At 42.4% G+C, this 18,488-nt stretch overlaps 1 protein-coding gene across 1 annotated transcript; it reads right to left on the reverse strand.

Moving 5' to 3' along the window:
• Window positions 1-12,251: 12,251 nt before the first annotated feature.
• On the reverse strand, window positions 12,252-16,512 carry LOC122734687 (cathelicidin antimicrobial peptide-like). The gene is made up of 4 exons (XM_043975692.1): window positions 16,289-16,512; window positions 14,096-14,203; window positions 13,768-13,839; window positions 12,252-12,456 (listed from the first exon to the last, which is right to left on the reverse strand). Exons 1-4 carry the CDS (start codon window positions 16,481-16,483, stop codon window positions 12,349-12,351), a joined length of 483 nt encoding a protein of 160 aa, XP_043831627.1. The 5' UTR covers window positions 16,484-16,512; the 3' UTR covers window positions 12,252-12,348.
• Between the last annotated feature and the right edge of the window lie 1,976 nt (window positions 16,513-18,488).

An 18,488-nucleotide genomic window follows, 5' to 3' on the forward strand; every position in this document is an offset into this window, starting at 1 on the left:
CCAATAAGGAAATGAGAGTAGATTCAATTCAGAAATGTGTGTTAAGTACCTCCTAGGTGCAAGACCAGAGGAAGACTGGCAGAGTGGCCTTGAAATCCAGCAAGCATAGATTCAAATCCCACCTCTCAAAAATACTGGCAAGTCACTTAACAAGCTCCCTCTTCTCCCCAGTCACTTTCTACATTATCTTCCCCTCCTCTTTCTTTGTTTGAATCCTTGAGGACCAGGTGGTGCTTTTCCTGGCCAAGGCCCATCCCTCTATTATCAGTGCCCTGGAGCTCATCTTCTCCCATCCCCCCCTAGGAGCTTTCCCTCGACCTACTTTTCAATTACTTCTTATCAAATGACTCTTTCCCTGTTGCCTGCAAAATCCGCATTCTTAAAAGTTTTTACTTGGCCCTACCAATCCCTCAAGCTATCATTCTATACCTCTCTTCATAGCTAAACACCTGCAAGGGTAGGGGAGGGGTGGAAGAAATCTGTCTATACTTGTTAGTTTTACTTTCTCTCCTCCACTCTTTCTTTTCTTTTCTTTTTTTTCCCCTCAGGACAATGAGAGTTAAGTGACTTGTCCAGGGTCACACAGCTAGTAAGTGTCAAGCGTCTGAGGCCTCATTTGAACTCAGGTCCTTCTGAATCCAGGGCCAATGCTCTCTCCACTGCGCCACCTAGCTGCCCCCTATTTGTTTATTTTTAACTTTTTTTTTTTTCTTAAAAAAAACCTTTCATTTCCAAATTCTCTCCCTTCCTTGGACTCCTCCCCCACCCACTGAGAAGACAAGCAATATGATACCCATTATATGTGTGAAATCATGCAAAACATATTTCCATATTAGCCATGTCACAAAAAAGCAAGAAAAATGAAGGAAGTGGGAAAAAATATACTTCAATTTCCACTGAGAGTTCATTAGCTCTCTCTCTGGATCACCTCTTCTTTTTAAACCCTTCAAATCTTATTTCCCTATTACCACTTGATTGCAAAGCTCTCTTCAAGATTACCAAAGATCACTTTGTTGATAAATCCAATGGCTTTTTCTTGGTCTTTATATTTCTTGAATGTTTTGCAACTTTTGACACTATTGATCCTCCTTCTTTAGGGTAGGAGTTTTGTAATACTGATTTTGTGATATCGCTCTGTTGTGGTTCTCTTCTTACTCATTATGTTGGGTTTTTTTCATCTCCTTTGTAGCTTCATCATACATACCCTGGCCACTACATACAAGTATACTCCAGGATTCTGTTCTGGGCCTTTTCTTCTTTTCTCTGTGTATTCTCTTGGTACTTACAACAACCCCCATGAAATCAATGATCATCTTGATATGTTAGTTATTCATATAGCTTTGATACCATACCTGTATCAGAGAAATTTGATATGAAGGGTTTTTTTTCCCCAAGTTGACAACTTCCCTTCTTAACCTAGGTGCACAAATTTTCTTTGTGCAGAAGTTTTTCAGTTTCATATAATCAAATTTATTTATTTTATCTTTTGTAATTGCCTTTATCCTTTATTTGCTTAAGAATATATCTTCTAGGGGCAGCTAGGTGGAGTAGTGGATAGAGCACTGGCCCTTGGGTCAGGAGGACCTGAGTTCAAATCTGGCCTTAGACACTTAACACTTACTAGCTGTGTGACCCTGGGCAAGTCACTTAACCCCAATTGCCTCACCAAAAAAAAAAAAAAAAGATATAAACAATGAGAATATTCTACAACCTTTCCCAATAACAGGAAAAAAGCAAGGATACTGTGATGTTTAAAATCCAAATTGTGGTCGCCTTAAATCAGAAGCTTCAGCACCAGTCTTTAGGCATTAAACATTTATTAAAGCATAGAGGTATTCACAAGGAGTTAAGAAAAAGAAGTCCTACCTAGCCTAGAGTTCTAGCCTGGTTGGGTTCTTCCTGAAGTCCTCCTCCATGAGCCTGCTTTAATCAGGAACTCTCTAGTAAGCTGTTTGTGGAAGCTTTTTATAGATCTGGAACAGAGGCGGTCCTTACACACTGCTTCAAGGTGATTGGTTGGCGTCATCCAAATCCATTGGCTTTGAAGGTGTTCTCAAGTTGAGTTCACAGTCTAGTTTCTGAGAACAATACCTTCTTAAGGGATAGCCAGGTGTGATTACAATCCAATTAACTTGAAGTAGGCTTAATCAGCAGCCAATCACCCTCACTTGATTCAATCAGTATAGATTAATCTCCAGGTGGGTCTTTGAGTATCTGCTAAATCCCATTATTTCATCACAATACCTACTTCCCCATACAATATTATTTGATATAGTTCTGAAAATTCTACCAACAACAATAAGACAAAAGAGAGAAGTTAAAGGTATCAAGATCAGTGAGGAGGATATAAAACAATTCCTATTTACTGGTGATATGGTGGTTTACTTAGGAAGTCTTATGGAATCTGCAGATACTAATTGAGACAATAGCAGTCTACAAGATAAATGCACAAAAATCACTAGCAATTCTATATAACAATCACTAGCATTTCTATATAAATATAATAACAAATATCTAAGAAGCACTAAATAACTACAAATTTGGGAGAGCCAATCTACCACCACACTCAATATTTGTGTAGGAACAATTACTCAGGTCCTCCTGACTCCAGAACCAGTGCTCTATCCACTGTGCCACCTAACTGCCCCTATAGTTATTATATTTTTAAAGATCCCTTTATGCCTATGCTTTGAAGGAATTTTTAGCATAAAAGAGTGTTGTACTTTATCAAAAGCTTTTTCAACATCTGTTAAGATCCATTAAGATGTGGCTTTGGATGTTTTGTTTTTAATTTCCCTGGAATATTTCAACAGCACCTTAATTAGTCTCCCTACCACCAGTTTCTCCCCTCCCTTATCAGTATGTGTTCCACCTGCTGTCAAATTGTCATTCCTAAAACACAAATCTGTTACTTCGCAGATCAAGAAGCTTCAATGGCTCCCTATTGCCACTGGAATGAATTCTTTTTTTTTTTTTTTTGGCCCATAAAGTCTTTTACTTTCTGGTTCCAATCTATCTTTCCATACTGATGACATATTATTTCCTTTCAAATATAACTGATCTCTAGTCAGACTGGCCTACTTATTGCTCTCCCTACATGACATTCCAACCTCCTACCTCTGGGAATAAAATATCCCAAGGTCTGGAATCCTTTTCTTCATCCCTGCCTATTGGAATTCCTTGTTTCCCTCAAGGTTCAACTCAAGTCCCATAACCATCAAGAGACATTTCCTTATTCCTTCAGCTGTGTTTCCCCACAAGTCATAGTGTAGTTTTTTTTTTTAATTTATCCTGTATATACTTCTCTGTAAATGTAATATCTCCATAGTACAATGTAAACTCCCATGTATTTGTTTCCCCATTGTTGACATATAGTAGACGTAATAAATGTTTTTTGATGGATTGGTTGACTAACTGAAAAATCTTTGACTTTTCCTTCTCCCTTAACTCACAGACCAATCAGCTGACACCTTTTTTCAGACTTGACACCTTTTTCACCACTCCTCTCCAACTCAAATAGCTTCTTTCCTACTTCAGGCCATGATCACTTTTTTCATGAACTATTGTAATAACCTCCTAATTGGTTTTCCTGCCTCACAGTTTCTTCCCTTTCCAAACCATCCTTCATAGAACTGCCAGAGTGATATTCCTAAAACATAAATCTGACCACTTTACAGCCTACAAACTGCCAAACACATAGTAATGAATTTTCAGTGGCTCCCTATTACCTTGTTGTTCATCATGTCCAACTCTTCTTGACCCCATTTGGGGTTATCTTAGCAAAGACACTGGAGTGGTTTTCCACTCCCTTCTCTAGTCCCTACTACCTTACCTTTAGGATGAAATATGAAATCTTCAGCATGATATTTACAGTTCTTCGCATTTTGGCTCCCATCTACTTCTCCAGTCTTATTTAATATAACTCCCCTTCACAAATTCTCTGTTCCAGTCAAACTGATCTGTTAGCTGTTCTCCACACATAACATTCCACCTGCTACCTTAGTGCCTTTGCTTGTTTTGTTTTGGTTTTGGTTTTGTGAGGCAATAAGGGTTAAGTGACTTGCCCAGGGTCACACAGCTAGTAAGCGTCAAGTGTCTGATGCTGGATTTGAACTCAGGTCCTCCTGAACCTAGGGCTGGTGCTTTATCCACTGCACCACCTAGCTGCCCCCAACCTAGTGCCTTTGCACTAGGGTTCACTGATGTCTGGAATATATTCCCTCTTTACTTTCCACTTGTAGGATCCTTCACAGCATAGTTCAGTTGCCACCTTCTACTTGAGACTTTTCCAGACTCTCTCATAGTTTCACTGTGATCAGCCCTTGCAAGTAGGTACTTGACCTCTGCACTGAATGGGACAAGAGCTGGGAAGTGTGGGGCTCAGTAGCTTAAAGAAATCACAGTAAGTGTAATGAGAGAGGTCACAAAGGTCACAACTGAGAGATTTTGAGAAGGCAGAATTTGGAAGTTTACTCTGGCTCTTAAGGAAGTTTGAGCCTGGGTCATAGATACAAGGGATGGCTGATAGGATTGTGGATCATATTATACTTTGGATGCTCTATCCTCCGTGGCATTTTATGATACTGCTCTATTGTGGTTCTCTTTCTGTGTTGTCTTTGTTAGTCTCTTTTGTATGTTCATCATTTGCATTCTGCTCCCTACATATGAGTGTAACCTCAGGATTCCATACTGGGCTTTCTCCTCTTGTCTCTATTTTCAGCTCTCATGGATTCAGCGATAATTTTGTTTGTTTTTTTAGTGAGGCAATTGGGGTTAAGTGACTTGCCCAGGGTCACACAGCTAGTAAGTGTCAAGGATCTGAGGCTGGATTTGAACTCAGGTCCTCCTGAATCCAGGGCCGGTGCTCTATCCACTGCGCCACCTAGCTGCCCTTCAGTGATCATTTTGATACCTGTTAATTGCTTATAAAGCTTGAATACTAAACCCTTAGAAAAAAAATGGATATAAAGATTTTTCCCATTTGACTACTTCCTTTCTTTTTTTTTTTATTTTTTTATGAGATATTTTATTTTTTCCGTTACATGTAAAGATAGTTCTCAACTTTTGTTTATACATGCTTTACAATTTCAGATTTTTCTCCCTCCCACCCCTCCCTCCCCCCTTTCTTTTTTTAAAATAAAAGTATTTTATTATTTTCCAGTTACATGTAGAAATAGTTTTCAACATTTGTTTATATAAGATTTCCAATTTCAAAATTTTCTCCCTCCCTACCCTCCCCCCTTAGACAGCAGGTAATCTGATATAGGTTATATATACATAATAACATTACACGTATTTCTGCATTAGTCATGTTATAAAAGAAGAATCAGAGCAAAAAAGAAAAACCTCAACACAGAAAACCAACAGCACCAAAAACAAAAGAAATAGTATGGTCCAATCAGCATCCATATTCCACAGTTCCCTTTTTTTTTTTCTGGATTTGGAGAGCCTTTTCCATCATGAGTCCTTTGGAACTTTCTTGTACCATTGGATTGGTGAGAAGAATCTAATCTATCACAGTTGATCAACACACAATGTTGATGATACTGTGTATAATGTTCTGGTTTTGCTCATCTCACTCATCATCGGTTCATGCAAGTCCTTCCAGGTTTCTCTGAACTCCTCCTGCTCGTTGTTTCTTACAGCACAATAGAATTCCATTACATTCATATACCACAACTTGTTCAGCCATTTCCCAATTGATGGACATCCCCTCAATTTACAATTCATTGCCACCACAAAAAGAGCAGCTATAAATATTTTTGTACATTTGGGTCCTTTTCCCTTTTTTTTTTTTATCTCTTGACCATTTCCTTTCTTAACCTAGGTGCACATATTTTGTGTACTCTTATCCCCTAATGGGCTCTAGCACCAAACCTGTAGAAGAAAACCTTGGGAGAAGGTGAAAGGAACATCAAACAGCATTTGTACCTCTAGACTGTGACTCCAAATGTTTGGAAGAGAAGACACTGACCAAATGCCCTGGATCAGCCAAATGAGAGATCTGATGACAGACTCACCTGGGGGTGGCTAGCAGTTGAGAGTGCTTTACTCGGAGAGTTAAGGGCAGGGAGATGGTTTCTCCTTCCCTTGGGACTTGGACCTCTTGGGGACACTTAAAAATACTTCTCAATCAAGGTATTTGGGTGTTCCTCATGGAAAATCAGGTGCAGAAGACTGGGTAAAGGGAAGTAGAGTCTCCAGACCATAGTAGGAGTGCTTGTAGTCCAGCATTCTCTAGAAATTTGAAGATGACATTATTATTGTAGTGAAGATTACAGTTTATCTAGATGTGAGTAAGTAAATCTTTCAGAGTCACAGGAAGTTGGGAAAAGTGCCTGTGGAAACGGATCAACAACCAACTAATATCATGAATTATTACTGGAAACTGTAAAGAATTAATTGTTATTTGAGGTTTTTATGACCCCATCTTTTGGCTAGAATTAAAAAAAAAAACCTCAGCGCACACTGGCCTGGGGCTCCGAAAACTGCACCGGTGTTCCACCCACTGGTTGTAGCCGTTGCCATGGTGCTGGCACCTCACGTCATCACCACTCGCTGCTGCCTACATGGGCCTGGAAAAATTATAATGATTGGAAACCTAGTGAGGGCAGTCATGTGACTGTCAGAGTGGTCAGCCAATTGGCTGGGGACGGTGTGGAGTGTGCTGGGAGGAAGGGAGTTTTTTGGGCATTCTAACTGGAAGCTGGAAGGCACTCGAAGACGCTGTTGTGTATTCTCAGCTGATTCCTGAGCGGTAGTTTCAGGTTGTATAATTTCCTTTTCCCCATTTTATTTCCTTTCCCTTAATCCTACTGATCCTATTTGTGGTTTGTTTTCTTTTAAGTTCGTTCTTGTTAAATAAATCCTGCTCTGTTTTGAGGGAGGCTGCTAGTCTCCTTCCTTGTCCCAATATTGTGGCAAGCCGCTTAGCTAACACTCCCCAATTAAAAATTGGTCCCTACAAAACATTCATCCCTTAGCAAACCTAGAAGGCACCAAAAGTGTGAAAGCTGGAAGCTATTTGTCCATGACCAATGGGAGAAAGCAGGAGCAGCCTGAACTTGGAGAGCTACCTGATGGCCTACGAAGATATTTTTTTAAATCATAAAAGTATTTTATTATTTCCAGTCACATGTAAAGATAGTTTTCAATTTGTTTTCATAGGATTTTGAGTTCAAATTTTTCTCCCTCCTCTTCCCTTCCCCCTCCCCAAGACAGAAAGCTATCCAAAATAGGTTATCTATGTACAATCACATTAAACATATTTCTTCATTAGTCATGTTATGAAAGAAGAATCAGAACAAAAGGGAAAAACCTCAAAAAACAAAAACAAAAAAAGTAGAAACAGTATGGTTCAACCTGAATTCAGAACCCACAGTTCTTTTTTCTGGATGTGGAGAACATTTTCCACCATGAGTCCTTTGGAGTTGTCTTGGACCATTGTATTGCTGAGAAGAATTAAGTCTATCACAGTTGATCATCACACAATGTTTCTGTTACTGTGTATAAGGTTCTCTTGGTTCTGCTCACTTTACTCAGCATCAGTCTACTTAAGTATTTTCAGATTTTTCTGAAATCTGCCTGCTCACCATTTCTTACAGCACAATAGTATTCCATTACATTCATATACCACAACTGATGGGCATTTCCTCGATTTCCAATTCTTTGCCATCACAAAGAGAGATGCTATAAATATTTTTGTACATGTGGGTCCTTTTCCCTTTTCAATGATCTCTTTAGGATACAGATCTAGTAGTGGTATTACTGGGTCAAAAGGTGGCATATGAAGATCTTGTACACTGAGTAACTACTTAGCAGCACCTCCCATTTGTGTCAACTTAGACACATTTTCTGAGCAGCTAAGGGGCACAGTGGATGGAGCATGGGGCCTGGAGTCAGAAAAACCTGACTTTAAATCCAGCCTCAGACATTTACTAGCTGCGTGATCCTGGACAAGTCACTTAACCCCATTTGCCTTGGTTTCCTTATCTATAACATGATCTGGAGAAGGAAATCGCAAACCACTCCAATATCTTTCCCAAGAAAACACCAAAAAGGGGTTGCAAAGAATCAGAAATGATTGAAAATGACTGAACAACAAAGATACATAAGCAATCTCTCCCTCCTGAAATATATTATTTTGAATATATCTTGTATTTCCCCATCTGGGTACATGTTTTATCCCCCAGTAGAATCTTTGTCCTTGTCTCCCCCCGCCCCCATCTCCTAGCACCTTGAATGTGGAAGGCAATTTAATAAATGTCTGTTGAATTGAATTGATATATACCAAGTCTAACAAAGGTAGTGTGTGTGATAGGGGCTAAGGAGAAATGTGCACAAAGTTCTTCAGGTTGGGGAGAAGATTATGGAAGGCTTCATGGATTCCATAGCATGGACAGCTTAATTCATTCACAGGGCCTAACCAAGATTCAAAAAGTTAATTGGGTAGATGGAAGAAGTATCATCCTTGAGAAGGGTGATAACTTCCCACAATGGGTCCTCCAGAGAAGGATTTTTCATCCACAAGTCTGTCCTTCAAAGAAGAAATATTAGAAAAATTTCCTGGTTTTGTGAGGGGGATGTAAACACTATGTCAATGAATGGTGAAACATACAGGAGGAAGGAGTGTGTGATGTTTAAAATCTAACTGTTATGACTAAAAATCTAATGTGTGGTTACCTTAAACTAGAAGCTTATAGCACCAGTCTTTGGGCATTAAGCATTTATTAAAGTATATTAGAAGTTAGCAAAAGAGAGAGGAAGAACACGTGGAGTTCAGAAAGAAAAAGCCTAGTTACTCTGGCCCTTCTGCCACTATCGAGACCTCCAACTGAAAGAAGGATCCCCCATTCTCCTAGAGTGGAAGTTCCCCGCGGGACTGCAAGAGAGGCGGTCCCCACACACAGCTCCAAGCTAATTGGCTGGTAGCACTGATTGACATGTCTTACAGGCAGTTCTATGAATAGATGTGCTTTCTCCTCAGGGGGGCGTTGCCCTGATTCTCACAATGTCTTTCTCAGCAGGTGCGTGGCAACCTGATTCTCACAAGTGGGAGATTATATACTGCAATATATATTCACCAGAGAGAGAAAGATTCTCTCATTTCTGGAACTACCACGAACAAAAGAGAAAATACTGATTTATATTCTATAATTTCCAAAAAAGCAGGGAGGGACCATGGGAATGCAGACCAATAAACCTAGCCACAGTCAGGATCTAAAGCAGTTTATTGGGGAAGGGAAGAGAGCTGGAGTGAATTATTTCTGGGACCAGTTTCCGAAACTGGTCCTTTTGTTAAACCCACAAAGGTTTAATGAAATGCCTCTACTGAAGAACTAAGATTAAGGACTGGATTTGAAAGAAAACCTTGTCTGATGGGAAGAGATAGAAATAAGGGGTGCTACTGACATGAACCTAGAGGCTGGCCAAGAAGGAAGTATAGAAGTCTCTTTGGTCCTACATAACTGCTAGATTTTCTTTCTTTCTTTTTTTCTTTTTTTTGCGGGGCTATGGGGGTTAAGTGACTTGCCCAAGGTCACACAGCTAGTAATTGCCAAGTGTCTGAAGCAGGATTTTAACTCAGGTACTCCTGAATCCAGGGCCAGTGCTTTATCCACTGCGCCACACAGTTGCCCCTATAACTACTAGATTTTCATCAATGATCCTGTTACATACCTGTTGGTATGTCTCTGCCCTCAAAATATATTTCAGGTACTCTAAGCCCCCTCCCGCAAATACCCTAAATACCCTAACAGGAACTAGGCAGAGGCTGGGTGTAAAGGGGACGGAAAGGAAGTCCACCTGGAATACAAGATCCAGTACATTGTCATTTCTTCCCACAGTCTTCCAGGGACCCCCAGAAAGCTAATTCCCATGCAGCACTGCCAATTTCTCACAATCTAAGGTCCACAGGCTGTAAGGGGACAGATATGGCTGTGTTGTGGTGACAATGCCATTTCTGTATCGCCCATATTCTACACGCTGACCCCTAGCCTTTTGTCACACCCCACATCAAACCATTCTGGAGCATCTTGGCTCAGAACCCAATCTGAAAATGCTCCTGAACTGGCATTTCCTGTGGAAGCACTGTTCAATGGGGATGTGGCACACATCTAGACCACCCACAATGGTGTCATCTCCCATGTGGAAGAATCTTCTGGCAGACGGGAATTGGCTCAGGCTTGGACATTCTGCATTGGCCTACCAAGAAGTAGGCGTTGGGGAATATAGGAATCTAGGCTGGTGTTGCCGCCAACTCAGCCAGATAAGTCCTGAGGAGCGATGATCTGGGAGCTCTATCCCAGCAAGGCTTTAGACTTGAACATGGCAGGATTAATATTACATAGTAACCGAGTTCAACTGTGAACTTCATTTCCCTCTCCAAAGAGAGAGCTGGTGTGTGCATGTGGATTTTGACTTCAAAGTATTGAGTAGAATATTTGTATGTTTGTTTTTGCTATATCTTTGAAGTAACTATCCCATGGTATCTGAATATAGATTGAAGTATAATTTTTGTCTTAGTTCTAATATAGAAATGTTTTGCAGGAATGCACATGTATAACTTATATTGAATTGCTTGAGTTCTTAAGGACAGGTGGGGAGGGAGGGAAGAAGAGTATCTGGAACACAAAGTTTTTAAAAAATCTATGTGAAAATTTCTTTTTACATGTAACTTAGGGAAAATTCTAAATAAACAAAAATTTATTTAAAAAATAGTTAAGGGAGGGGCAGCTAGGTGGCGTAGTGGATAGAGCACCGGCCCTGGAGTCAGGAGTACCTGAGTTCAAATCCGGCCCCAGACACTTAACACTTACTAGCTGTGTGACCCTGGGCGAGTCACTTAACCCCAATTGCCTCACTAAAAAAAAAAAAAAAATTAGTTAAGGGGCAGCTAGGTGGCACAGTGGATAGAGCATCGGCCCTGGAGTCAGGAGGAACTGAGTTCAAATTTGCCCTCAGACACTTGACACATACTAGCTGTGTGACCCTGGGCAAGTCACTTAATCCCAATTGCCTCACCAAAAAAAAAAAAAGTTAATTGGTGTTCATTTTTGGTGTTAAGTATTTAAATGGAACTTGGATACTAGTCCTTGGACCCCTCATAACTGGGGAGAACCTAATCAGTGGGGACTAGAGAAGATGGAACAGAGGAAAGACTCTCACAGTATTGGAGAAGGGGAGGGAGTAAAATGTAACAGCAGATCTGGCCCTCAGAGTAGGGTCAGGGCAATCATGTTACCCTATCATGATTACCACAACAATGTATTCAATCAGACATTCCCAGGATGAAACATGCGGCAATCTGAAGAGACTCAGGGCACTCACAGGGGATCAGGGAAAGACTTACAGAAGAGGTGGTAGCTAAATTGAGTTTTATGGGGAAGATCAGGAATTTGAGAAGAAGAGCTGAAGAGGAAGTGCATGTCAGGCATGGGAGATGGTGTGAGAAATCCCAAGGAGGTGTAAGATAGAAATCAGTGTGGGGAACTGGGTAGTAGTTCAGTTTGGCTAGTATGCAGACTTGTGGTTATTCTTCATCTTTGTCCAACTCTGCGTGACACCATTTGGGATTTCCTTGGCAAAGACACTGTAGTGGCTGTCCCTTTCCTTCACCAACTCATTTTACACGTGAGGAAACTGAGACAACAAGGGTTAAGGGACTTGTCCAGGATCACACAGCTAGGAAGTCTCTGAGGTCTGATTGGAATTAGGGTCCTCCTGACTCCAGGCCTGGCTCTCTATCCACTGCATACCCTAGCTGTCCCACAATGCAGTGTACATTGGGATTGTGAAAAAAACCAAAACTTTAACTGCTATTAAGCTGGCCCAGGAGGCAGAAAGACCAAGTCTTGCCTCTGACACATACTGACTTTGTGATCCTGGACAAGTCATTTAGAGCCCTTGGGAATTCTTTCAAAATAAAACTTAAAGAGCACAATTAATCAATAAACACTTTTTCTTTTTTAATAGTGTTTTTCTAATTACAAGTAAAGATAATTTTTAAAAATAACAAACATTTGTATTTATAGTTTGGGGTTCCAATTTTCATTCCTCTTTCCCTCCCTCCCCTCCCCCTCCCTGAGGCTGCAAACAATCAGATATGGGTTATACATGTATTAACATCCATTTTTATAAAATTTTGACTTCCAAACTTTTTCCCTCTCTCATTGCACACTGTCTAAGAATACATGAGAAGCAATCAAATGTTAAGCCATCATTAAATGGAATGAAGGAGGAAAGCATGGAGGCACAGAGAATCAAACTGTAATTTATTAAATCTGAGGAGACAAAGGCAGAATACAAGGTCTTAAAACAGAAAGTGAGACTCAGTCTCCCATAAGAGCCTCACACCCTTTGGAAAAAATCGCGAATTCTGTCCCTTATTTTGTTTCCCAGATTTCTCAATCCTTCCTGAATCTTCTTGAAAACTCCAAATCTCTTGATCCTTTCAGGCTACAGAGGGAAGACAAACAGAGCTCCTTAGTTCAGGGCCTCTGGGGGTCAGGCTGCAGAGAGAAGAAAACCTGCCCACCCAGGGAATGTAGGGACTTAGAGGTTCATGAGACTCAGAACTTGGAGGCACCCAGCAATCATCTGGTGCAATGTCCCCATTAGAGAGGAGAATCTTAAACAGATCCTGACACAGCTGGCAGGTGACAGGCCCAGGACTCAACCCCAAATCTTCATTTCTTTGCAACTCCAAATTCCATACTCCAACTAGTACAGAAAGCTAATGCCTCAGGAGGTTCTTCATGTACATTTTAATTTGTATTTGTTTATTTATTTTTCTTTTCTTTTTTTGTGAGGCAGTTGGGGTTAAGTGACTTGCGCAGAGTCACATAGCTAGTAAGTGTTAAGTGTCTGGGGCCGGATTTGAACTCAGATCCTCCTGACTCCAGGGCTGGTGCTCTAGCCACTGTGCCACCTAGCTGCCCCTATGTACATTTTGAAAAAGATGAAAAACTCTTCCCAGGATGCTCTTCTCCTGTTTTGGTGCCCAGGAGATGGAGAGGAGAACAAGAAATCCTTACCCCACCCCTTAAAAGCTTCTGACCTTCCAGGTGCACCCTGGGACCTGGTCACATTGGCCATGCCCCTGACATGACCACACCTGACCTCACAGCCCCCTCTTCAGAGCAGCTGGCAAGGGGCACTGGCTGAGCCCCCAGCCCATCCCACCCTAGTTTCCCCAGCCCATGCCATCACTGGGGCCAGAGCTGAGCTCTTGGGGTTAGCAACATAGTTGGACTGAGTCAGAAGACCTATTTCAGGTCTGAAATTAGTTAGCTATCTGACCTTGGATAAGGCCACATCACTTCTCTGGCACTCAGTTTCCTTCTCTGTAAACTAGGGGAGGGGAATTGGGACTAGATCATTTCTAGGGCTCCTTCCATTTGAGAATCCTGTGACTAATTCTCTGGAGACACAAGTCCAAGCCCATCCTGTCCCATTAGCCTTCTCTACTTCCCCCTCTTCCTCTGGGATTCTGAGGCCAGAGACCTCTCTAACTCCAGGGCTAGGTTTGGGTGAGGTGGATGGGGGACAGGAATGCTCCCACCTTTTATCTCTATCCCCTCCTGGAACCTGGAAAAAGACAAGGGAAGCTAAGGTCTGAAAGAGGGCAGAATGATGAGAATGATCGCAAGCCCCTCTAGCTGCAGATCTGCCCCAGCAGCCTCCAAGAGAGAAGACACCATAGATCCCTAGTGGAGTCTGGAGGTTTGGGATCTTCCCACAGGTCCCCACTAAGGATCTATCACTTACCCCATCACAGGAAATGTCAACAGAGGGCTTGGGAGAATCCAGGGCAATGGTTCCAATGCATTCTTTCACCAGCTGTGAAGGGGGTTCAGGGACAGATCAGGACTGGCAGTCTGTAACTTCTATCCCTGGCATGCCAGGGGCACGGTAAGCTCAAGCTTTGTGCCAAGCCAGCCCCCTGGAAGGCTTTTTCTGCTTCTCATCTTGGGCAAATCACTTTCCTAGGGCAGCAGGGCAGCAGAGCTCAGCACCCTCCCCTCTCCAAGGTGGGACTGTCCCCAGAAGGAGACTCAGTCAGTCAGGCTCCCTCCCCAACCCAGGACACTCTCACCCCATTTTCCTTGAAGCCACAGTCATCTGGATTGCGATTTTCAGTATTGGAGCACACGGTCTCTCTTATGGTAAATGACACAGGTCGAGGAGCAACAGGATCATTGTTCTGGGGAGGAAGGCAGGACAGTCTTTTAGACCAAGGTCACATCTGAGCTCCTGTGGGGCCAGGAGCTCTTTAGTACTAGAAAGGACCCTAGACACCATCTAGCCTAACCCCATCAAATTCTAGATAAGCAAACTAAGAACTAGGAAAGTTAGGTGACTTGCCCAATGGCAGCAGTGTCAGAACAGGGGGCATCAAGAACAATCACTCATCCAACCAGCGTCCACTGAATGTTCTCTGGGTTCCCCCCTGTGCTCAGCTTCCACATTCCCTGTCCTCAGGGGACATCTCAGTTTGGTTGGGAGACAAACACTGTCACAAAGAAAAGCTTAAAGCAATTGCAATTTTAAACTTCCTCAGGGCCACACGAGATTTACCGTGGTGACAAGAATCCTGCATTTGGAGTGTGAAGACCTGGATTTTCTTTGTATTCTGACTGCTTAGCATGGTTCCTGAGACATAGCAAGGGATTCAATCAAACAGGAAACATTTTAAAGGACCTACTATGTGCCAGGCACTGTGCTAAGTACTGGTGATCCAAAAAGAGGCAAAAGACAGTCTGCCCTCGAAACAGAAAAACATTATACACAGTATCATCAACATTATGTGTTGGTCAACTGTGGTAGACTAGATTCTTCTCACCAATCCAATGGTATAAGAAAGTTCCAGGGGGCTTGTGATGGAAGGGGCTCTCCAAATCCAGAAAAGAAAAAAAAAAGGAACTGTGGAATATGGATGCGGATTGGACCATACTATTTCTTTTGGTTTTGGTGCTGTTGTTTTTCTTTTTTGAGGTTTTTCCTTTTTGCTCTGATTCCTCTCTTATAACATGACTAATGCAGAAATATGTTTAATATTATTGTAAATATATAACCTATATCAGATTACCTGCTGTCTAAGGGAGGTACGGAGGGAGGGGAGGGAGGGAGAAAAATTTGAAATTTGAAATCTTATATGAACAAATGTTGAAAACTATCTCTACATGTAACTGGAAAATAATAAAATATTTTATTAAAAAAAAAGACAGTCTGCCCTCAAGGAACTTACAATCTAATGGGAGGGAGACAACATGCAAACAAACATATGCAAAGCAAGCTTTGTGCAGGATAAATAGGAAATCATTAAAAGAGAGAAAGCACTGGATTGAGAAATACTTTTTCATTCTTTCCTTCCTTCCTTCCTTCCTTCCTTCCTTCCTTCCTTCCTTCCTTCCTTCCTTCCTTCCTTCCTTCCTTCCTTCCTTCCTTCCTTCCTTCCTTCATTCATTCTCAGATCTCTTCCTTACTGCTATGGACCCTTTATTTCCCTAGACCACATTTTCCTACTTTGTGAAATGAGAGGGTTAAACTCAATGACATCTAAGGTCCCTTCCAATTTGACAGCCTGTGATCCTTTGCAGTGCTGCTGTCTGGTATGTGGAGAGAGAGACAGATTCCTGTGGGCTGGGGTCCCTGAGGGGGAGCTTGGGCTTTCCTCTGAGATAGGAGCAGGATTGGAAAGTCAGGGAGAAAGGGAAAGGAACTCAAGGCAGGGCAGTTTTCTCACAAGGATAGTGTGAGATAGAGAGGGCATAGATTGATATCCCCATTTTACAGATGAGAAAACTGAGACTCAGAGAGAAGATACCTTGCTTACAGTCAGTAAGCAGTGTCAGAGCTGGAACAAGAACTCAAGTCTCCTGACTCCAAACATAATTAGTTAATTGCTAATAGTAATAATAGCCCACATTTATGTAGTGCTACTGCACACCAGGCACTGTCCTAAGGGAATTAGAATCTTCTCTCATTTGATCCTCACAGCAACTCTAAGAGGTAGGTGCTATGGGTATCCCCTCTTCACTGTTGAGGAACCTGAGCTTAAATGACTTGCCCAGTCACACAGCTAGTAAGTGTCTCAGAGTGGATTTGAACTCAGGTCTCCTTGACTTTAAGGCCAGTGCTCTATCCATTTTGCCCCCTAGCTGCCCCCTCTCCTTCCACTATATCACAGTGTCTCCCAGTGAGGAGACCAAGATTTTCTGGAGTGGAGGGTTCATATTAGGGAACCTTGGCAGGTGGAAGGCTCCCCATCCTCCCCAGTGTTACTCACATCCCCAGGCTTCAGATTCAGGATTGAGAGACGAAAGAGGTTTTCTGATCCTGAATTGCTGTTGTATTCCTTGATGAATCCATTCACCAAATCCTCATATCTTGGGTCCTGGGCACAGGCAAGTGGAGTCATCAGGCTGAGCAGTCCCAGCACCAGTAGAGGTACCTTCATGGTCCAGCCCCTCTGCATCCTCATCCTCTTGGCCTTCAATGATGTGGGCAGAAGGGAGCCATCTTTTATTCACTGGCTCCTCCCTAGCCTTACACAAGGACAATGGATACCTCCAGCCATTGGGTACCAACACTTCCCTGAGGTCTGTGGTTTCCCCCATTCTTTTGTCATTGGGCACCTGTTCTCCCCAGGGCTGGGGGTCCCCTCCTTCAATTTCCTCATGAAGCCCTGGAGCTAAGCAAAAGAAAGTGTTGGGAGAAGAGGGGAAGTATGGGGGAAAGGTAGAGGAAGAGGGCAGGAAGACTAGGCAGGTAAAGGGATGTGAAGAAACACATTATTTCCCCATCTCTCTCTGCCTTACAAAGTCCTGGAGGCCCTACAGACTGGTGGATGGTCCAATCAGCTGCAAGTTGGGTTGCCTTTCCAGTTACTCAAGGAACTTTGCAATAGAGTTAAGGTTGCTTAAACTTCCCCTGCCCAAAATGCTAGGGCCTCAATTCTCCAAAAGCAGAGGATCCAAGGGTCAAGCAGAGATTTCTGGTTCCCTATGTCATTCCTGATTCCCCCTAGTAGAGCCTTCTCACCTATGCCCCAGCCTCCGTCCCATTCAACTCAACAAATCTACATGCTGACACATCAGCCCTAGAAGCTGTCTATGCAACAGCACATCACAGGCCAGACAATAGGCTTTCTTCAGCCACAAGAGGTGAACTCTAAGCAGAATAGTGAAGGAGGATAAGGATTCTGAGAGGAAGCCCTAGAGAGAGAGCATCGCTGGCCTGGGGGATTCCTGGCCTGGGTAGGTCCAAGGAGCTGGAAGATGGAATTCAGTCTGAGGAACAGGCCAGGCTTGGCATAGCAGGGTGAAGACAGACAGTCAGCACTTCAGTTACTAACAGTTGGGTGGTGGGCAGGCCAGTGGAGGGGAAGAATCAGGAGAGCCCTGATGCAGGATGCAGGAACTGACAGGGAACAAGGTCTCTGACATTCCAAATATGGCAGACCACCTCTGCAAAGGCACAGTGTTCAGAGATGATCTGTCACAGAGAGAAAACGGCAAGGAATCCAGTCTAGCAGAAATGGAGACTAGGGGAAGGGCAGTTAAATTAAGTCAGGTCAGATCCAGACTGGGAAAGGCTTTCAGTGTCAAATGGGAGTGTTTGTGTTTCATCCTAGAGGCAATAGCATAGTCAGATGTTCTTGGGAATATCACTTTGGCAGCTCTGTGGAGTATAGATTGGAGAAGGGAGACACTGAAGAGAGGAATGCCAATTAGGAGGCTGTTGAAGACTGGCAAAGACGTCAAAAGTCGGGATGGGGGAGCAGCTTTTCTGCAGCTATGGAAGACGGTTTGTTCAAATGCATAGAGGCAGTATTTGGTGCATGTTGGTTCAGTATTGGTATTGCGCCATTGCCTATGATTTCTTTTATTTCACAGAGTTGTGGTAAGGACCAAATGAGATCATGTATGCCTTGCACAATGTAAGTAATAAGAAATCAGAAAAGGGTTATAGAAATGTGAAAAATATAGTTCCCCTGTTTATCTCTTTTAATTAAATCTATTTTAGCCATTACTTTTTCTAAGATCATCATTGCTCCCCCTGCAGGAGAGGGCAGGAAGGGATGGAGGAACAGTGAGTTGTCCAGTTTCTCTGAAGAGTATGTCTCTTCCCAAAGAACTCCCCTCCACCCACTCACTCTGCTTTGTAACAAAAAAGTACAAGCAAGCAAAATAAATAAAAAATGTCTGCGTCTAAAAATGTATGGCTCATTCTGCCTCAAAGGCTCAACAACTCTCAGTCAAGAGAGGGAGGGAATGAGCATTTATTAAGCACCCACTATATATCAGGATAGTTAAATAAAGCTAAGGCAACTGCTGGAGATCAAAGGCCTAGGGGAAAGAGTCCTTCTGTTTAACATTTTTAGTAGCAATAAAGAACCAGAATGTAGGCTGGTGTCTATTGATTGGGGGAATCAATAGGCTACTTATTGAATAAACTGTGATATGATTTAGTGGAATATTTTTGTC

The sequence above is a fragment of the Dromiciops gliroides genome, chromosome 1 (genome assembly GCF_019393635.1).
Source record: "Dromiciops gliroides isolate mDroGli1 chromosome 1, mDroGli1.pri, whole genome shotgun sequence".
NCBI lineage: Eukaryota > Metazoa > Chordata > Mammalia > Microbiotheria > Microbiotheriidae > Dromiciops > Dromiciops gliroides.

Excerpts from the sequence above, each read along its gene's own strand:
- LOC122734687 (XM_043975692.1), bottom strand. The coding sequence starts at position 16,483 with ATGAGGATGCAGAGGGGCTGGACCATGAAGGTACCTCTACTGGTGCTG. Across the intron at positions 14,204-16,288 it reads TGAATCTGAAGCCTGGGGAT|AACAATGATCCTGTTGCTCC; the intron begins GTGAGTAACACT and ends CTTCCTCCCCAG. Across the intron at positions 12,457-13,767 it reads TTGACATTTCCTGTGATGGG|CCTGAAAGGATCAAGAGATT; the intron begins GTAAGTGATAGA and ends TTCCCTCTGTAG.